General features: G+C 42.5%; 1 protein-coding gene across 1 annotated transcript; it reads left to right on the top strand.

Annotated features, from left to right (window-relative positions):
- Positions 1 to 1,204: 1,204 nt before the first annotated feature.
- On the top strand, positions 1,205 to 22,308 carry LOC110530599 (matrix metalloproteinase-14). The gene is made up of 10 exons (XM_021613808.2): positions 1,205 to 1,758; positions 16,066 to 16,214; positions 16,425 to 16,547; positions 16,801 to 17,108; positions 17,571 to 17,732; positions 17,910 to 18,076; positions 19,205 to 19,343; positions 19,486 to 19,636; positions 20,124 to 20,239; positions 20,391 to 22,308. The coding sequence occupies exons 1-10, from the start codon at positions 1,660 to 1,662 to the stop codon at positions 20,765 to 20,767; spliced, it is 1,791 nt and encodes a 596-aa protein (XP_021469483.1). The 5' UTR covers positions 1,205 to 1,659; the 3' UTR covers positions 20,768 to 22,308.
- The last annotated feature ends 209 nt before the right edge of the window (positions 22,309 to 22,517 follow it).

The following is a 22,517-nucleotide window of genomic DNA, read 5'->3' on the forward strand; positions in this document are numbered from 1 at the left end:
CTTTGATCTAGTTCAGTCTTATTAATCACTTAAACATATTTAATAATGATCTCTTTGTCACGTTCTGACCATAGTTCTTGTGTGTTTTCCTTGTTTTAGTGTTGGTCAGGACGTGAGCTGGGTGGGCATTCTATGTTGTGTGTTTAGTTTGTCTATTTCTATGTTTGGCCTGATATGGTTCTCAATCAGAGGCAGGTGTTAGTCATTGTCTCTGATTGGGAACCATATTTAGGTAGCCTGTTTTGTGTTGGGTGGTTGTTTCCTGTTTTTGTTTTCTGCACCAGTTAGGACTGTTTTGGTTTTGCCACGTTTATTGTTTTGTATTCTGTTCATGTTTAGTTTCTCTTATTAAAGATCCATGAACTTTAACCATGCTGCATTTTGGTCCTCCTCTCCTTCCCAGGAAGAAAGCCTTTACTCTCTTAACTAGCTTGATGACTGTGGAAATGTTTGCTGACTTCTTGTTCTAAATAAAGACAGCATATTGGATTGTATGAAAATGCATGAAATTAGCTTTAAATGCCCAAAGAAATTCTGGGGGAGGACACACAGGTTATGCCCCCCACACTTCCAAAACCTAAGTGGTGCCCATGATTTATACAATAAGCAAAATGATCATGCTGTTTGTATGTGGCTGCCATGAAAGTGAACTGTGTTTGTGTTTGATCAGGGGTGTATTCATTCTGACGATTCTGTTGAAAAACATTTCTTAAACAGAAGAAAACGGAACGAAATGGGGATAAACATACCTGAATTTGTCCAATAGAAACTCTTGTTGGCAACTGTTAGACTAATGATTACACCCTTGATCAGCTAGGCAGGAGATTGCAAGGTGGTATTGAATGTGTCACTGTCTGTCACCTAATTTTCCTCTGGACCTGTGCACCTATGTTGTATACTTTCATTCATAGGATAGGATGTAGCAACCTCATGATGGGTGTATGGAAAATTTGAGTATCATGTAGTAGCCCAAACCTATCGATGTTACATTGAGCTGGGTGAATGGAATATGCTGTAATAGAAATAAGCCATGTTCATTTAAAAAATCGTCCTCCCTTATCTTAAAAGTTACCGACAGCCACTGGCCTACAGAGGCTGACTGGGCACCATTTGCCCAACATCTCTGCGAAGGTCATCAGCTAAATTAACCATGCCCATTCATGCCAAGGCAGAAGGGAAAGCCCCATGTTAAAGTGGGAGGTTTTAGTAGTTTCCAGCAAAGGCCTCGAGAGGGACTCTCAAACTACCACATCTGTAGCTGTGTGAGAGAGGAATCAACATATCACAAGGACAAGTTTGGGGGAGATGCAAAGAACTAGATAAAACGTTGAGTACTGCGGACAAAGATAAACTAGTAGGTCGATTATAGTTAGAGTGGAAATTGAGCGTTAAAACGTTGGGATGCCAAATCATTGATGCAACCCGTCGCACCTCTTTCTTTAATTAAGTTAATCTTTAGAAGCAAGCTACGTTGAATATGTATATTTTCGACATAGGATGCAAGTGATAATAATATTTTTGACACCTTATTTTGCATTTGGAAGCATTTTTCCTATATGTGTAGTCTAGTAGGCTCTTGAAATTTGTTGACAAATACCTACTTGAAGAATCAGGCAAAAGTCATAGAGGAACAGGGGCTTTTTGGACGGGTGTAGTGAAATGGCACTCTGGATAGAGGCGTTTGCCCAACTGCTGTTTCTCGTGTTGGCATGGGACCCGAGCGCACAAGGAGCGGCACCACAAGATATAAAACACGAGGTGAGTGGTCAAAGAACAAATAACGGGAGATGTTGCCCTATTGAAAATGTATGCATGCAAGTATGACTGTCACTTTGGACAAAAGTTCTGCCAAATGGCATATATTATTATTAAATATATGCAACAAATATGCATTATTTAAACAATTTGCATTATGATGATTTCATCTGTTATAAAGCAATAGTCCCTACTGTTAAAAAAGTGGAAATAATTTCCCAAGTCTGGGATGCCAGACTGTAGGTAAAACTACGCCTGTGACTATATCGAGTGCAGCTACGACCGGAAGATACTTTTCGTAGTAGGTTAGGATAGCATTTTAGCTAACCTTAAACCTTTTCCTAAACTTGATCTAATTATCCTAACCTGCTGCCTAAATTCTCCTCGCCTGTTACGAAAAAGTCACTTCCGATCGAAGTTGTATTGCACATATTCATAACCTAGCGGGACGGCTTACTTCCAATGTCATTTACACAAAATGTACAGTCATTACCAACTACATTGAAATTCAATCATAAAAATGTACAGATAAATATCATTTAGAATATTAAAATGGTTCTCTTTAGCCTTGGGTGGTGTAGGTAAAGACAAATATTGTGTTCTTATTTACTTGGTTTCAGATATATCAAACATTTGACAAATATAATTCCGTTTTAACTGTTCTGGGAAGAATTCTTTGGAAATAACTTGTCTGACATGTTTATTGTTACGCCTCTTGTCCCACAAACACCAGCCACCTATGTATACGTATGGTAGGCAAGGAGATACATCGGAATATAATAGTATCCCTTTCATGATTGTACAATTTCAAAAGCTTAATAATAATAATAATAATATATGGTTTACTTCCGCAATCTTTGAGTGCGGTCGAGGATATCCAAGATTACAGTTTACAGTAAAACTGGGTGGATGTGGAATTGATCTGACCTCAGCCAAAGGAAGCAGGCCACAATGGTGATGGCTTGCATGACAACACTTAGGAATGCTGAGGCTGCAAAAAAAGATGAGATGAGAAAAGAAAAAGACAAGAAGGCGGCAAATGGGAGAAATACCATGGTCTCTGTATTGTGGTCAGGTACAGAGGCACTTTCTGAAAGGAGAGGGGATTTAGAGTTGCGCTATAGTTGCAGTATAGAATCCAAGTTCAAAGAGATGCAGAGATAATTGTTGACATCAGTCCTGAGTTAGGGTTGAACTGGGGGAGGGGAGTTTTAAGGGCTTCCTTTGAGGATATGATAGTCTGGTGTTCAGCAGTGGAGGAGGACTCGCCTGTTTCGACTACAGGAAGTTACCATGATGTTAAACCCTTATGCACATAACCCTCTGCCATTTAGGACAATGCAGTCAGCTAGATCATGTCCCAGGAAGCTCTGACTTCATCACTGCCCTTTTGATGTTTTTAATCTGACTGCGGGCGCATTAACTGTAATCTTAGCGTAATGTAGGTGCCTGGATTGTATTTCCAGCTGTGCAAATGTAAAGAATAATTGAACTACATTGACCTAGATTAGACTGCCAATTTAGCAGAAAGCACAAAGCAGCTGTGTGAAGACCATAGTACCAGTCATGGAAGGTAGGCAGGTGTGTCATATCCTGTGGCCTCAGGGAGAGATAGGAAGTGGGTATGGGATTTCCTCTTTTCTTGAATTAGTCTCACTGCAGCCTGACCATGACAACACATAGAGTGACTGACACAGAGATGGAGGGGGGAGGGGGAGAAAGGGAGGAGTGTTAGTCAGTACAAAGAGGGAACCAGTCTCAAGGAAATGTGAATGAGTGGGAGATGACTAAATGCCAAAGGAAGGAGAGAGAGAAAAAGAGGGAAGGGGTACTACCCACATGAAAAGGAACCGAAAATAAGTAATTGTGATGATGCAATTTCGGAACAAAGTGGTTTAGGTTTATGAATGATGTAATTAGGCAATACACAGTGTGACCGGATGTTACTCATAGGCCACATACACTTAGTAGACATCTGCAAGCAGCACTGCTGGGTAGTAACATGGCAATGAGTCTACATCCCAGTTTCCTGACCACACAACCTGACCAGGAAATACTCAGGGTCTTAGTTATAACCTTATCATAATGATAACGTAATTAAGTATATTAGACTGACCTTCTTGTTTTTGCTTTTGAGAAGAGGATTCTCTGTTATTAAGATATGCAGACAAATTGGCTAATGCTCAAATGACTTTGGCATCAGTGGGATGTTTTAAAAATGTTACTTCTTATACAGTTAAAGTCGGAAGTTTCCATACAATTTAGCCAAATACATTTAAACTCAGTTTTTCACAGTTCCTGAAATTTAATCCTCGTGAAAATTCCCTGTCTAAGGTCAGTTAGGATCCCCACTTTATTTTAAGAATGTGAAATGTCAGAATAATTGTATAGAGAATTATTTATTTCAGCTTTTCTTTATTTCATCACATTCCCAGTGGATCAGAAGTGTACATACACTCAATTAGTATTTGGTAGCATTGCCTTTAAATGGTTTAACTTGAGTCAAACGTTTCGTGTAGCCTTCCACAAGCTTCCCACAATAAGTTGGGTGAATTTTGGCCCATTCCTCCTGACAGAGCTGGTGTAACTGAGTCCGGTTTGTAGGCATCCTTGCTCGCACACGCTTTTTCAGTTCTGCCCACACATTTTCTATAGGATTGAGGTCAGGGCTTTGTGATGGCCACTCCAATACCTTGACTTTGTTGTCCTTAAGCCATTTTGCCACAACCTTGGAAGTATGCTTGGGGTCCATTTGGAAGACCCATTTGCGACCAAGCTTCAACTTCCTGACTGATGTCTTGAGATGTTGCTTCAATATATCCACATAATTTTCCTATCTCATGATGTCATCTATTTTGTAAAGTGCACCAGTCCCTCCTGCAGCAAAGCACCCCTACAACATGATGCAGCCACCCCCGTGCTTCACGGTTGGGATGGTGTTATTGGGCTTGCAAGCATCCCCCTTTTTCCTCCAAACATAACGATGGTCAGAGGACATTTCTCCAAAAAGTATGATCTTTGTTCCCATGTGCAGTTGCAATCCGTAGTCTGGCTTTTTTATGGTGGTTTTAGAGCACTGGCTTCTTCCTTGCTGAGTGGCCTTTCAGGTTATGGACTGGTAGGACTGGTTTTACTGTGGATATAGATACTTTTGTACCTGTTTCCTCCAGCATCTTAACAAGGTCCTTTGCTGTTGTTCTGGGATTGATTTGCACTTTTCGCACCAAAGTAAGTTCATCTCTAGGAGACACAACGCATCTCCTTCCTGAGTGGTATGACGGCTGCGTGGTCCCATGGTGTTTATACTTGCGCACTATTGTATGTACAGATGAGAGTGGTACCTTCAGGCGTTTGGAAATTGCTCCCAAGGATGAACCAGACTTGTCCAGGCCCTGCAGTGCCTAGCTCCACTCCTATTCCCCAGGCGCTCTCTTTTGACGACTTCTGTAACCGTAATAGCCTTGGTTTCATGCATGTTAACATTAGAAGCCTCCTCCCTAAGTTTGTTCTATTCACTGCTTTAGCACACTCTGCCAACCCGGATGTTCTAGCTGTGTCTGAATCCTGGCTTAGGAAGACCACCAAAAATTCAGACATTTTAATTCCAAACTACAACATTTTCAGACAAGATAGAACTGCCAAAGGGGGCGGTGTTGCAATTTACTGCAAAGATAGCCTGCAGAGTTCTGTCCTACTATCCAGGTCTGTACCCAAACAATTTGAACTTCTACTTTTAAAAATCCACCTTTCTAAAAACAAGTCTCTCACCGTTGCCGCCTGCTATAGACCACCCTCTGCCCCCAGCTGTGCTCTGGACACCATATGTGAACTGATTGCCCCCCATCTATCTTCAGAGCTCGTGCTGCTAGGCGACCTAAACTGGAACATGCTTAACACCCCAGCCATCCTACAATCTAAACTTGATGCCCTCAATCTCACACAAATTATCAATGAACCTACCAGGTACCTCCCCAAAGCCTTAAACACGGGCACCCTCTTAGATATCATCCTAACCAACTTCCCCTCTAAATACACCTCTGCTGTCTTCAACCAAGATCTCAGCGATCACTGCCTCATTGCCTGCATCCGTAATGGGTCAGCGGTCAAACGACCTCCTCTCATCACTGTAAAACGCTCCCTGAAACACTTCAGCGAGCAGGCCTTTCTAATCGACCTGGCCGGGGTATCCTGGAAGGATATTGACCTCATCCCGTCAGTAGAGGATGCCTGGATATTTTTTAAAAATGCCTTCCTAACCATCTTAAATAAACATGCCCCATTCAAGAAATTTAGAACCAGGAACAGATATAGCCCTTGGTTCTCCCCAGACCTGACTGCCCTTAATCAACACAAAAACGTCCTATGGCGTTCTGCATTAGCATCGAACAGCCCCCGTGATATGCAGCTGTTCAGGGAAGCTAGAAACCATTATACACAGGCAGTTAGAAAAGCCAAGGCTAGCTTTTTCAAGCAGAAATTTGCTTCTTGCAACACTAACTCAAAAAAGTTCTGGGACACTGTAAAGTCCATGGAGAATAAGAACACCTCCTCCCAGCTGCCCAGTGCACTGAAGATAGGAAACACTGTCACCACTGATAAATCCACCATAATTGAAAATTTCAATAAGCATTTTTCTACTGCTGGCCATGCTTTCCACCTGGCTACTCCTACCCCTGTCAACAGCACTGCACCCCCAACAGCAACTCGCCCAAGCCTTCCCCATTTCTCCTTCTCCCAAATCCATTCAGCTGATGTTCTGAAAGAGCTGCAAAATCTGGACCCCTACAAATCAGCCGGGCTAGACAATCTGGACCCTTTCTTTCTAAAATTATCTGCCGAAATTGTTGCCACCCCTATTACTAGCCTGTTCAACCTCTCTTTCGTGTCGTCTGAGATTCCCAAAGATTGGAAAGCAGCTGCGGTCATCCCCCTCTTCAAAGGGGGGGACACTCTTGACCCAAACTGCTACAGACCTATATCTATCCTACCATGCCTTTCTAAGGTCTTCGAAAGCCAAGTCAACAAACAGATTACCGACCATTTTGAATCTCACCATACCTTCTCTGCTATGCAATCTGGTTTCAGAGCTGGTCATGGGTGCACCTCAGCCACGCTCAAGGTCCTAAACGATATCTTAACCGCCATCGATAAGAAACATTACTGTGCAGCCGTATTCATTGATCTGGCCAAGGCTTTCGACTCTGTCAATCACCACATCCTCATCGGCAGACTCAACAGCCTTGGTTTCTCAAATGATTGCCTCGCCTGGTTCACCAACTACTTCTCTGATAGAGTTCAGTGTGTCAAATCTGAGGGTCTGTTGTCCGGACCTCTGGCAGTCTCTATGGGGGTGCCACAGGGTTCAATTCTTGGACCGACTCTCTTCTCTGTATACATCAACGAGGTCGCTCTTGCTGCTGGTGAGTCTCTGATCCACCTCTACGCAGACGACACCATTCTGTATACTTCCGGCCCTTCTTTGGACACTGTGTTAACAACCCTCCAGGCAAGCTTCAATGCCATACAACTCTCCTTCCGTGGCCTCCAACTGCTCTTAAATACAAGTAAAACTAAATGCATGCTCTTCAACCGATCACTACCTGCACCTACCCGCCTGTCCAACATCACTACTCTGGACGGCTCTGACTTAGAATACGTGGACAACTACAAATACTTAGGTGTCTGGTTAGACTGTAAACTCTCCTTCCAGACCCATATCAAACATCTCCAATCCAAAGTTAAATCTAGAATTGGCTTCCTATTTCGCAACAAAGCATCCTTCACTCATGCTGCCAAACATACCCTTGTAAAACTGACCATCCTACCAATCCTCGACTTTGGCGATGTAATTTACAAAATAGCCTCCAATACCCTACTCAACAAACTGGATGCAGTCTATCACAGTGCAATCCGTTTTGTCACCAAAGCCCCATACACTACCCACCATTGCGACCTGTACGCTCTCGTTGGCTGGCCCTCGCTTCATACTCGTCGCCAAACCCACTGGCTCCATGTCATCTACAAGACCCTGCTAGGTAAAGTCCCCCCTTATCTCAGCTCGCTGGTCACCATAGCATCTCCCACCTGTAGCACACGCTCCAGCAGGTATATCTCTCTAGTCACCCCCAAAACCAATTCTTTCTTTGGCCGCCTCTCTTTCCAGTTCTCTGCTGCCAATGACTGGAACGAACTACAAAAATCTCTGAAACTGGAAACACTTATCTCCCTCACTAGCTTTAAGCACCAACTGTCAGAGCAGCTCACAGATTACTGCACCTGTACATAGCCCACATATAATTTAGCCCTATCAACTACCTCTTTCCCAACTGTATTTAATTAATTTATTTATTTTGCTCCTTTGCACCCCATTATTTTTATTTCTACTTTGCACATTCTTCCATTGCAAAACTACCATTCCAGTGTTTTACTTTCTATATTGTATTTACCTTGCCACCAAGGCCTTTTTTTGCCTTTACCTCCCTTCTCACCTCATTTGCTCACATTGTATATAGACTTGTTTATACTTTATTATTGACTGTATGTTTGTTTTACTCCATGTGTAACTCTGTGTTGTTGTATCTGTCGAACTGCTTTGCTTTATCTTGGCCAGGTCGCAATTGTAAATGAGAACCTGTTCTCAACTTGCCTACCTGGTTAAATAAAGGTAAATAATAATAATAATAGTGGAGGTCTACAATTTATTTTCTGAGGTCTTGGCTGATTTCTTTTGATTTTCCCATGATGTCAAGCAAGGAGGCCCTGAGTTTGAAGGTAGGCCTTGAAATACATCCACAGGTTCACCTCTAATTGACTCAAATGATGTCAATTAGCCTATCAGAAGCTTCTAAGCCATGACATCATTTTCTGAATTTTCCAAGCTGTTTAAAGGCACAGTCAACTTAGTGTATGTAAACTTCTGACCCACTGGAATTGTGATACAGTGAATTATAAGTGAAATAATCTGTCTGTAAACAATTGTTTAAAAAATTACTTGTGTCATGAACAAAGTATATATCCTAACTGACTTGCCAAAACTATAGTTCGTTTACAATACATTTTTGGAGTGGTTGAAAAACGAGTTTTAATGACTCCAACTTTAGTGTATGTAAACTTCCGACTTCAACTGTATATACAGTGCCTTGCGAAAGTATTCGGCCCCCTTGAACTTTGCGACCTTTTGCCACATTTCAGGCTTCAACATAAAGATATAAAACTGTATTTTTTTGTGAAGAATCAGCAACAAGTGGGACACAATCATGAAGTGGAACGACATTTATTGGATATTTCAAACTTTTTAACAAATCAAAAACTGAAAAATTGGGCGTGCAAAATTATTCAGCCCCTTTACTTTCAGTGCAGCAAACTCTCTCCAGAAGTTCAGTGAGGATCTCTGAATGATCCAATGTTGACCTAAATGACTAATGATGATAAATACAATCCACCTGTGTGTAATCAAGTCTCCGTATAAATGCACCTGCACTGTGATAGTCTCAGAGGTCCGTTAAAAGCGCAGAGAGCATCATGAAGAACAAGGAACACACCAGGCAGGTCCGAGATACTGTTGTGAAGAAGTTTAAAGCCGGATTTGGATACAAAAAGATTTCCCAAGCTTTAAACATCCCAAGGAGCACTGTGCAAGCGATAATATTGAAATGGAAGGAGTATCAGACCACTGCAAATCTACCAAGACCTGGCTGTCCCTCTAAACTTTCAGCTCATACAAGGAGAAGACTGATCAGAGATGCAGCCAAGAGGCCCATGATCACTCTGGATGAACTGCAGAGATCTACAGCTGAGGTGGGAGACTCTGTCCATAGGACAACAATCAGTCGTATATTGCACAAATCTGGCCTTTATTGAAGAGTGGCAAGAAGAAAGCCATTTCTTAAAGATATCCATAAAAAGTGTTTGCCACAAGCCACCTGGGAGACACACCAAACATGTGGAAGAAGGTGCTCTGGTCAGATGAAACCAAAATTGAACTTTTTGGCAACAATGCAAAACGTTATGTTTGGCGTAAAAGCAACACAGCTGAACACACCATCCCCACTGTCAAACATGGTGGTGGCAGCATCATGGTTTGGGCCTGCTTTTCTTCAGCAGGGACAGGGAAGATGGTTAAAATTGATGGGAAGATGGATGGAGCCAAATACAGGACCATTCTGGAAGAAAACCTGATGGAGTCTGCAAAAGACCTGAGACTGGGACGGAGATTTGTCTTCCAACAAGACAATGATCCAAAACATAAAGCAAAATCTACAATGGAATGGTTCAAAAATAAACATATCCAGGTGTTAGAATGGCCAAGTCAAAGTCCAGACCTGAATCCAATCGAGAATCTGTGGAAAGAACTGAAAACTGCTGTTCACAAATGCTCTCCATCCAACCTCACTGAGCTCGAGCTGTTTTGCAAGGAGGAATGGGAAAAAATGTCAGTCTCTCGATGTGCAAAACTGATAGAGACATACCCCAAGCGACTTACAGCTGTAATCGCAGCAAAAGGTGGCGCTACAAAGTATTAACTTAAGGGGGCTGAATAATTTTGCACGCCCAATTTTTCAGTTTTTGATTTGTTAAAAAAGTTTGAAATATCCAATAAATGTCGTTCCACTTCATGATTGTGTCCCACTTGTTGTTGATTCTTCACAAAAAAATACAGTTTTATATCTTTATGTTTGAAGCCTGAAATGTGGCAAAAGGTCGCAAAGTTCAAGGGGGCCGAATACTTTCGCAAGGCACTGTATAATAACAATATATGCCATTTAGCAGACACTTTTATCGTAAGCAACTTACAGTCATTTTACATATTGGGGGTGGTGGGAATTGAAACCACTACCACTGACGTTACAAGTGCCATGCTCTATCAACTGAGCTGCTTCTTTTGCTCAGTCTTGTTGATGCTGGCTAGAGGACTGTTTGCATAGACAGCTGGAATCCCATACACACTATGTGCATGTAGAGACGAGTCAGTGGTCAGGGAGGTTTATCAGTAACATCCACATAGAAGATTTATGACGATAATGTTGTAACACCACCCAGACACATTTATGTTTATTGATTCTTATGATATACACTACATGACCAAAAGTATGTGGACACCTGCTCGTCGAACATCTCATTACAAAATCAGGGGCATTAATATGGCGATGGTCTGGCTTGCAGTCGGCGTTCCAATTCATCCCAAAGGTGTTCGATGGGGTTCGGGTCAGGGCTAGAATGTCATTGTATGCTGTATCGTTAAGATCTCCCTTCACTGAAACTAAGTGGTGTAGCTCGAACCATGAAAAACACCCCCAGACCATTATTCCTCCTCCACCAAACTTACAGTTGTGGCAGGTAGCGTTCTCCTGGCAACCGCCAAACCCAGATTCGTCTGTCAGATTGCCAGACGGTGAAGCGTGATTCATCACTCCAGAGAACGCGTTTCCACTGCTCCAGAGTCCAATGTGACGAGCTTTATACCACTTCAGCCGATGCTTGGCATTGCGCATGGTGGTGATCTTAGGCTGCTCGATCATGGAAACACATTTCATGAAGCTCCCGACAAACAGTTCTTGTGCTAACGTTGCTTCCAGAGGCAGTTTGGAAATCGGAGGTGAGTGTTGTAACTGAGGACAGAATATTATTTTACGCTCTACGCACTTCAGCACTCGGCAGTCCCGTTCTGTGAGCTTGTGTGGCTTACCACTTCTCAGCTGAGCAGTTGTTGCTCCTAGATGTTTGCACTTCACAATAACAGCACTTACAGTTGACTGGGGCTGCTCTAGCAGGGCAGAAATTTGACAAACTGACTTGTTCGAAAGGTGGCATCCTATGACGGTGCCACGTAAAAAGTCACTGAGCTCTTCAGTAAGGCCATTATACTGCCAATGTTTGTCTATGGAGATTGCATGGCTGTGTGCTCGATTTTATACACCTGTCAGCAATGGGTGTGGCTGAAGTAGCCGAATCCACAAATTTGAAGGGGTGTCCACATATTTTGACCATGTAGTGTATGTGTGTGTTGTGATTTGTAATACTGTGTGCTGTGGCTCCTAAGCCAAATGTCTTGTATGGGCCAGATCATTGTGTATCTAGCTATGAGCTATGAGGCTTCTTTCTCATGCTCTGTTGTTGTGTTTGTTGGTAGTCATTGTGACACACTAAGTGGATCAGTAATCTGGAGAACCGAGCCAAATTTCATGTAAGTCTTTTTAAGGTCAGGGAAGTCATATCCTTGCCTCTAAAAAGCCTAGGGCTATTCATTTATTACTTTGTTCATGGAAAATGTCTATATACTAGGTCTTACTCACTCAACTAACTAAAGCAAATAAAGGGACCACTATAACTGCCCACTGCCCACTCACTCTCTAGGCTTCAGTGATCAAAACGACAAGAGTTAGGAGTAGTATACCCTTATTGAAGAACACTTAATTAAAGACTGTTCTTTGTGGACCCACCAATGGGACCATGGATGGGAGGAGTGGGACTCACTAGGCTTATCATTGAAACAAGTATTCAGTGTTGATCAATGGCTCTCTCGCACATACATCCATTTTAAATACAGTTTAACAACAACACACACTATGAAAGACCTAGATAGAAGACTAGAATGAAAGGTATAGTGGCCTCAGAAAGAGCAGCTGTGGCCTTATGTCAAGCATATAATTGAATCTTGTCCTGAAACAAACTATTCCTCTAAGACATGTCCTCACACCTACATTATATTTCTATTATCATAATCCATTAATTACACGCTTCACCATCCCTCTTTTTCATGATGAAAGACCTCTTTCACATATTAAGTCTTAACACAGAGAACAGGGTCTCCCCGAGAGAGATTAGTCCCCTCCATTCCAAGCACGCCTACGTGTCTAGAGAATTTTGAGAAATCACGTTTTTCAACAGAATCAGCGGAATTAATACACCCCTGATCACACAGCATGATCACTTTGCTCGTTGTATATATAATTCCTTCTCGCAACTATCTATGTGCGCTCCTCCTCTCCCCTTTTCCCTTTGCTTGTGGACTTCAGTGCAGAACACATCAGCTGTCTGTGACCAGGCGAGAAAACCTTTCCAAGCCAAACCTTCATATCATGACCGCTGACCTCTACACACATCCTACAGCATTGTCACGTCATAGTCTAGAGCGTCATAGTCTAGTGCTACTAGAACTAACGCGTTAGTAAACCCGCTACAATCAAGCAGTTCAGTCAATGCAGTTTAGCTGTTACACCAGCGGGCCACTGTCGTAATCAATTAATAAAGCCAAAAGCTTACCCTGACTTGGAAAAGTTCTAGTTTTGCATAGTCATAGGCAGCTAACTAACATAGCATCCCTCTCTGTTTGAGCCGGGTGTTTGAGTAAGCTAAACTAGCTAGCTGCATTTGCTAGCTAAGTGAATGTTGTAAAAAATACAACCTAATATAGCTCTCTCTCTCTCTGAAAAAAATATATACTTTGAAATATAGTAAGCTCTCTCTCTCTCTTGCCTCTCCTTCATTTTTAAATAAATACATTTGTTCAAAACTATTCAACTGTTGTATTTCTCTCTCTTTAAGTCAACAACTGTCCACATTTTATGCACTGCAGTGCTAGCTAGCTGTAGCTTATGCTTTCAGTACTGGATTCATTCTCTGGTCCTTTGATTGGGTGGACAACATGTCAGTTCATGCTGCAAGAACTCTGATAGGTTGGAGGACGTCCTCTGGACGTTTAAATCAAATTTTATTGGTCGCATACACATATTTAGCAGATGTTATTGGTCACATACACATATTTAGCAGATGTTATTGGTCACATACACATATTTAGCAGATGTTATTGGTCACATACACGTATTTAGCAGATGTTATTGGTCACATACACGTATTTAGCAGATGTTATTGGTCACATACACGTATTTAGCAGATGTTATTTGTCACATACACATATTTAGCAGATGTTATTGTGGGTGTAGCGAAACAGTGCAGTAGTATCTAACAATTCACAATAATACACAAATCTAAAAGTAAAATAATGGAATAAAGAAATATATAAATATTAGGACGAGCAATGTCGGAGTGGCATTGACTAGCATACAGTAGAATACAGTATATACATATGAAATTAGTAAAGCCGTATGTAAACATGATTAAAGTGACTAGTGTTCCATTATTAAAGTGGCCAGAGATTCCATCTCTATGTATATAGGGCAGCAGTCTCTAAGGTGCAGGGTTGAGTAGCCAGGTGGAAGCCGACTTGTGATTGCTATTTAACAGCCTTTTGATAGAAGCTGCATTTCAGTCTCTCGGTCCCAGCTTTGATGCACCTGTACTGACCTCGCCTTCTGGATCGTAGCGGGGCGAACAGGCCGTGGCTCGTGTGGTTGATGTCCTTGATGATCCTTTTGGCCTTCCTTTGACATTGAGTGCTGTAGTTGTCCTTGAGGGCAGGCAGTGTGCCCACGGTGATGTGTTGGGCAGACTGTACCACCCTCTGGAGAGCCCTGCGGTTGTGGGAGGTGCAGCTGCCGTACCAGGCGGTGCAGTTGCCATACCAGGCAGTGATACAACCCGACAGGATGCTCTCAATTGTGCATCTGTAAAAGTTTCTGAGGGTCTTAGGGGCCAAGCCGAATTTCAGCTTATCAAGTTGTCATAATTACTGTATAAGTCTATGGAAGGTGGTGAGAACCATGAGCCTTCTAGGTTTTGTATTGAAGTCGATGTACCCAGAGGAGGATGGAAGCTAGCTGTCCTCCGGCTATACCATGTTGCTACCCTACAGAGTGTTGCAAAACAGTGTGTTTTAATAAATTATTTGGTGATGTGAATATATTTTGTATTGTTCTAAAAATGAGAACTTGTTTAATGTTTCACGATTTTTATTTATATGAAATTCACTGAGGAGCATGGTCCTCCACTGAGGAGCCTCCACTAGTAAAATAAAACTGCTGACATTTTACTGTTGATAGAGAAAATGCTGAAATGGCATCATTACTAGTTAATTAAAAGTGTTGTAATGTTCTTTATGTTCCTGGAACATGGACACCAACCTAACAGGAAGTTACATACACTATAGTAACGATGACTGTGATGACTGTGCACAGGGTGTGGTTGTTCACAATAATTTACCCTCAGGCCTTTGGGTTTTCCATATTAGAAAAGAGAGGGAGAGGGGAAGGAGGAGTGGGGAGAGAAGAGGACAGAGAGACGGGTAGGGGGGAGAGGTTTTGACTTTGAGGTTTGGATGGGATCATAGAGAAATTCCCAGTAAAATGACTGACTGACTGACTGTGCTGTTTCAATAGAGACTGACATTAATGCAACTGAAGAGGTTAGTCTACTTTTGTGAATAACTAAATAGTTGAAGGTCAAACATACAATCAAACAAATTGTATTTAGAGTTGTGAAAAACACTTCCTGGCTGTGTGCTAGCTTATTGACAATGTTCAAGTCAGGATGTGTTCGGTAAAGAATATCAGAGAAGTATCAGCTTTCACTACCTCCAACTCCTGTTTGGGGGGGAGAGAAAGGGCAGAGCTGAAACTGTGTGGGAGAGGTTTGGGACCCAGCTACGGGTTCTGCTCCAAATAGAAAGAGGGAGGCACCAGAGTTTAATAAGTTTCCAGGGGAAAGTAAGGTCAGATATATAATAATTCGGCACCTTCTCTAGTGCAGCCAGACACTGTAATCTTACAAGAACAAGCCTGGAAAGCGAGGCCACCCTAGACCTTTAGGGATGTAAGGACTTACTGCAGAGGCCCGACTGGAATAAAAAATCTCATAAACAATTATGACATATATCTGGAGCATGGTCTCAATCAAAAACGATAGTTCTGTAGTCCAATAGAGACCATGTTCGCCATGTACACACAAACGCAATGAAAAAGACACCAGAGTACTATAGTTCATAACTTACAATGTGGAAATATTTTACCAACAGAGTGTTTTCAGTTTCACTGTTCAGTCTTTGTCTACCAGGATTTTGAATTTTCCCTACAAGGGCTTTAGTGAAATCTGAGCTGTCTTTGTGGGTACATCAGAGTCCCATTGGGCTGGCTGGACACAGTCACTGAAGAGTAGTGTTGATGTTTGAATACTTTTATACTTACCCATTGGAATGACCAGCACCTGTTTGTGGACATTGTGCTTCTCCTGCAAGCCAAAACATATGAAAACCTAAATTAGAGCTTATTCGTTATTTATGTCATTGTGAAATGTATATCAACACCAGAGCCCACTCTGTCTTATTTGAAGACATTCAACAGATGTTGATTTATTCATAGTATATTAAGTCTTCACCCATTTGAGACATGTTGTAACAGTACAACCTCCATGTTTCAGGTGTGGTTGCAGCAATATGGCTACCTGCCGCCAGGTGACCTGCGGACACATGCTTCCCGCTCCCCTTACTCCATCACCACGGCCATCACAGCCATGCAGAGATTCTACGGCCTGACCATCACCGGCTCTATCGACAATAACACTTTAGAGTGAGTCCCTTTCATGCTAAACTGTTGCAGGTTCAGTACCATATTACCCTATTTGTTAGAGTTTCTTCTGGTCAGGTCATGTGGCAAGGAAAACGCATGGTCTTACCTGTGTTAACTCACTGATTCAAAGTTAAATTAATCAATGACCTGTTTCCAAGATAGAGATTCTACTGGGCATTGTGTGACCGGTCCCTGAATTGTGTTTGCCAGGGCGATGAAGCGGCCGCGCTGTGGAGTTCCAGACAAGTTTGGCACTGTGCTGAAGAGCAACCTAAGAAAGAAGCGCTATGCTATCCAGGGCCTGAAATGGGACAAGACCGATCTCACCTATTGGTAGGTTAGCCCTCCAACTCTAAGTGCATGTGTAGGGTAAAAATGAAAAGAACCCTCACAACCCATATGGTCATGTCAAGTCATACTGTAAATTCCCCTCACCTCAACCAGATTTTCAGAAATTCCCCAGTGACTTAATATACCAAGTAAAGTGTATCACCGTTTCCTCTCTTATTCCCCCTGTCTCCATCTTCCTCCTTTCACAAACTGTTCTCTTGTCTCTCTAATGGTGCCCCCTCTCTCCATATCTCAGTATACAGAACTACACCCCTAAGGTGGGGGAATATGAGACCAATGAGGCTATCAGGAAGGCCTTCAAGGTGTGGGAAAATGTGACCCCTCTACGCTTCAGGGAGATCCCCTACAGTCACATACGGGACAGGGTGGTGGACATGGCAGACATCATGCTCTTCTTCGGTGAGGGTTTCCATGGTGATGCCAGTCCCTTCGATGGCGAGGGGGGCTTCTTGGCACACGCCTACTTCCCCGGTAACGGCATAGGGGGAGACACTCACTTTGACTCTGCAGAGCCCTGGACGGTCGGCAACAGTGATCTGTCAGGTGAGTGATCTTGAGTGTTTGGAAGAGGAACGTTATGACGGGAATTCATGTTTGATTCCCGATGTCAGGAAAACCAGTTTAACCTGTTGGGAGTTACCATGCTCCCCGGGCAGTTGTGAGCAGCAGGCCATAAAACACACCATCAACAGGCCCCAACGTGTTTGTGTTTTGAACTTATCTCCAGGGCATGTTTGTGTGGGGGAGATGAATGATCTACAGATTTTTTTAGTTTTTAGTTTTGATGGTGAGAGAGAGGCCTGCTATTTAAAACCATAGTAATAGGGTGTCAATACTTTAGATGTTTCTAGTCAGTTACATTTGAATAGTGCTTTTGCTATACATGCTTAAGCTATTGTTATACAAGATTGAATTTCATGGGACAATTTAATGTGATGGTGATGACATGGTACCTTCTTTCTCAGATACTGTGTTATGGTATTGGCATGGTTCTGTTGGTCTTAGGCAATGATGTGTTCCTGGTGTCGGTACATGAGCTGGGTCATGCTCTTGGCCTGGAGCACTCCAACGACCCCTCTGCCATCATGGCTCCATTCTACCAGTGGATGGACACCGAGAACTTCCAGCTGCCTGAAGATGACCTCAGGGGAATACAGCAAATCTATGGTGAGCAAAGGCTAAGAGAAAATGCTTTATCATTCATTATCATTACTGATACTTGTTCTACTGTATCTATGCTGTAACTAGGGCCCATAGTTCATTTTTATCAGATCACAAAAAAAGGGCCTATGTAATGATAGTAGTAGAGGATAACATTGGATTACATCTCCCGCTACCCTGCAGGTGGTAGATCAGGTGGTGGCCCTCGCCCTCCTCCACCTAACCCACGCTCCCCTAACCACCCACCCAAACCCACTCACACCCCATACAACCCTGGCTTTGGTCCTGACATCTGTGAGGGACACTTTGACACCATCGCCATCCTCCGAGGAGAAATGTTTGTGTTCAAGGTACTTAATTACAGATATATAGCTGAAATCAGCTTTGATGTTGTGTGTATATACAGTGGGGCAAAAAAGTACTTAGTCAGCCACCAATTGTGCAAGTTCTCCCACTTAAAAAGATGAGAGGCCTGTAATTTTCATCATAGGTACACTTCAACTATGACAGACAAAATGAGAAAAGAAAATCCAGAAAATCACATTGTAGGATTTTTTATGAATTTATTTGCAAATTATGGTGGAGAATAAGTATTTGGTCACCTATAAACAAGCAAGATTTCTGGCTCTCACAGACCTGTAATTTCTTATTTAAGAGGCTCCTCTGTCCTCCACTCGTTACCTGTATTAATGGCACCTGTTTGAACTTGTTATCAGTATAAAAGACACCTGTCCGCAACCTCAAACAGTCACACTCCAAACTCCACTATGGCCAAGACCAAAGAGCTGTCAAAGGACACCAGAAACAAAATTGTAGACCTGCACCAGGCTGGGAAGACTGAATCTGCAATAGGTAAGCAGCTTGGTTTGATGAAATCAACTGTGGGAGCAATTATTAGGAAATGGAAGACATACAAGACCACTGATAATCTCCCTCGATCTGGGGCTCCACGCAAGATCTCACCCCGTGGGGTCAAAATGATCACAAGAACGGTGAGCAAAAATCTCAGAACCACACGGGGGGACCTAGTGAATGACCTGCAGAGAGCTGGGACCAAAGTAACAAAGCCTACCATCAGCAAGGGCATTGAAGTTGAAACGTGGCTGTGTCTTTCAGCATGACAATGATCCCAAACACACCGCCCGGGCAACGAAGGAGTGGCTTCGTAAGAAGCATTTCAAGGTCCTGGAGTGGCCTAGCCAGTATTGAGATAAACTTTTGTTATTGACCAAATGCTTATTTTCCACCATAATTTGCAAATAAATTCATTAACAATCCTACAATGTGATTTTCTGGATATTTTTTCTCATTTTGTCTGTCATAGTTGAAGTGCACCTATGATGAAAATTACAGGCCTCTCTCATCTTTTTAAGTGGGAAAACTTGCACAATTGGTGGCTGACTAAGTACTTTTTTGCCCCACTGTACATGTATATTTAGTTTGTAGAGGTATTAACCCTGTCTCTCTCTCTCCTTCAGGATAAGTGGTTCTGGAGAGTCCGTAACAACGCGGTTCTGGATGGGTACCCAATGCCAATAGGCCATTTCTGGAGGGGCCTGCCGTCAAACATCAATGCTGCTTATGAAAGGGATGATGGCAATTTTGTATTTTTCAAAGGTAAATTTGACTTTACTCTGTTAACATTACAACCTCTGTTAAGGTTCCGTCACAATATTTACATAGTCTACTATTCACATTAAATTAGATATCATTACTGAGGTAAACCACTCATTCAGATTCTCTCTCTCACTCTGTGTAGGAGATAGGCACTGGGTTTTCAAGGAGTCTCTTCTGGAGGATGGCTACCCCAAGCCTCTGAAGGAGATTGGAAGTGGTCTACCCAAAGACAAAATAGACGCTGCTCTCTTCTACACCCCCACCGGCAAGACATACTTCTTCAGAGGACACAAGTCAGTCTTTTTGCATCTGATTGTCTCTGTGTATTTGTTTCGGTCAACATTACATGACAGAGTGGAGTGGAGCGTACAAGGCTAAAGAACGTTGAAAACATATTTCTCTGTCATGAATTGCCCTATTTGGCCATTCGATGATAGCAAATTTCCCAAATAAGTGGTTCTGACTTTTTAAATGGAGAACTAAAACCATCAATGTGAAACAAAGAAATGCTACAATGATACTATTCACTCACTGAATATCAGTTATCCGGCTGAGCTCAAGAGGCCAAGCTAAGAGAACCAGAACGTCTGTCTCCGGCAGGTTTTGTCTTTCAGTGGCTCACTTAGCCTACATCTCATAACCCAGAGCACACCAGCTGAGAAACCACTTCTTTGGAAGAGTAATAGGCCTGTAGGTGTGATGTCAGCACAGACCAGAGGTTTGGAGACATGCGGATGCACTGACGTTGAACTGAAACATGTCTATCTCTCCCCATGTTAGGTACTATCGGTACAATGAGGACTCACGCTCTGTGGACCCTGAATACCCCAAACCCATCAGTGTGTGGCAGGGCGTCCCAGACAATATTAAAGCTGGCATCATGAGCAGAGACCAAGGTAACCATCCTGTGTGTTTTTGTGTACGTGCGTGTGGGTGCATGCACGCGCGCAGTTGGTATTTTTTCTGTTTTAATCTAGAGGAAAAAAGTTATTCCAACTCTGGATTTATTTTGTTCATCTTTATCTCCACACTGTATTTGTCTCTCAGGACACACCTACTTCTACAAAGCCAATAAGTATTGGAAGTTCAACAACCAGAAGCTTCGTGTTGAGCCTGGATACCCCAAGTCTGCTCTTAAGGACTGGATGGGCTGTCCAGAGGAGGACCCCAAGACCGACGGAGGGAGAGGGGGTGGAGGACAAGACCGGGAAGACAGAAAGGAGGATAGAGACGAGACGGAGGTGATCATCATCGAGGAGGAGGGAGGATCTGGCGGAGGGGCGGGCGTGGTGGCGGCGGTGGTGGTTCCCCTCATGCTGCTGGCGTGTGTGATCCTCACTCTGGGGGCACTGCTGTTCTTCCGCAGGTACGGCACCCCACGCCGTCTCCTCTACTGTCAACGCTCACTACTGGACAAGGTGTAGAGGGGAGGAGAGGGAGAGAGAAGGAACGAGAGGAGGTTGAAGAGTTGAGAGGGACTGTATAGGAGAGAAAAGAGCAAACAGAGGGAAATGCAAGTGGAGATGAGGGAGAAAAATTTGAGAACTAAAGTCAAAGGGATCTGTAGACTGTGAGCGAAGGTTAGCCAGAGCAAGATATATTTGTTAGCTGTAGCTTAGATATTCCTTACCGGGGCCAACTTAAATATGGAATAGATTCCTTTTGCTCTTACACTCCCACTCTATTCCTCTATTTCTCCCCCCTCTTCTGTTCTCTCATTGTGGTTGTTGACGCCAGCTCATCGCTGTTTGTTTAGCCTTTTTAAATTTTGTTTTTCAGTTGCTGTTGTCAGTGTTTGTGTCCTGGTAAATTTCAGCTTTATTTGAACATAATTATGTGCAGTGCCTCCATCCATCCATTCCAGCACCTATTGTGTTAAAGAATACAACCAACGTCATGTGATGTTCTGCTCCATGTTAGTAGAGGATGCTAGATTCTGTCAAAGCCATTCACCTATTAAGTGTTGCCTCATATACAGTATCTCAGTTATATCACATGAACTATGAACGGTCTGGAGAGAGAGGGGATAAACACTGAGTTTACCAAACATTAGGAACACCTTCCTAATATTGAGTTGCACCCTACCCCCTTTGCCCTCAGAACAGACTCAATTCGTCGGGGAATAGACTACAAGGTGTCGAAAGCGTTCCACAGGGATGCTGGCCCATGTTGACTCTACATGGTGTTGAAAGTGTTCCACAGGGATGCTGGCCCATGTTGACTCCAATGCTTCCCACAGTTGTGCCAATTTGTCTGGATGTCATTTGGATGGAGGACCATTCTTGATACACACAGGAAACTGTTGAGCATTTTAAAAAAAACAGCATTGTTGCAGTTCTTGACACAAACCGGTGCACCTGGCACCTACTATGGAGTTGGGGGGCCAGACCCTGGTTTCTACACAATGAGAACACTCTTTACAGCAAATATTGTTTGCTGTGAATTATTAGTATCTTTCATATGAATCTTAACCTTGTGACCCATTCTATACACCTGTGATTTGTCATGAACATCCAGAAGGATGGACTTAGTCCTGCTGGTTGGGCTCTCGCTTAATCACCTACGTGGGGCTCGTTGACAAGCTCCATTACTGCAATAATTCAATAATAAAGTTGACGAAATGTAAAAGTCTCTCCTTCTGATTAGAATAATTCCACGACAGTCCTTAATATTCTTTAATGTCATGCAGTGTTTTAATGATTATTATTATGATTATTATTATTATCAATGATGTTGTCATTATTATTATGTCTAGTACTATTGTTTTTTGTTCTCCATGTATAGAATGTGTTTGTGTACATTGTCATTAAATGTCCTGCTGGACAGGGAACTACGTTTTGAAAGTGGCCTTAAATGTATATTTGATTTGAGGGAAAGGGAATGGGATGGGGATATTATTTTGTGAAACTTGATTGTTTTTCCATCTCAATGCAATAAATAGAAGATATGAAAATGACTCCTTTTTGTCATTGCACTTGTTTACAGTTCTCAAATCATGGTGCTGTTTTTATTTTTCAGGGACGCAAAGGTTTACTAGTATTTAGAACAATAATAATGATATTCATTTTTATAATTATAATAATTATAACTACTGTATTTAAAGTATTTGAATAAGATTGTGCCTGTCTTTTTCACATTAATCCTTTAAATAAAATGTTTTTAAAAATGCATAGT

This window comes from Oncorhynchus mykiss, chromosome 8 (assembly GCF_013265735.2).
Source record: "Oncorhynchus mykiss isolate Arlee chromosome 8, USDA_OmykA_1.1, whole genome shotgun sequence".
Lineage (NCBI taxonomy): Eukaryota > Metazoa > Chordata > Actinopteri > Salmoniformes > Salmonidae > Oncorhynchus > Oncorhynchus mykiss.

Bases quoted from the DNA above. Each gene is read 5' to 3' on its own strand.
- LOC110530599 (XM_021613808.2), top strand. From the start codon at position 1,660: ATGGCACTCTGGATAGAGGCGTTTGCCCAACTGCTGTTTCTCGTGTTG. The intron at 18,077-19,204 runs GTACTTAATTAC...TCTCTCCTTCAG, and splicing joins GAGAAATGTTTGTGTTCAAG to GATAAGTGGTTCTGGAGAGT. The intron at 20,240-20,390 runs GTAACCATCCTG...TTTGTCTCTCAG, and splicing joins CATCATGAGCAGAGACCAAG to GACACACCTACTTCTACAAA.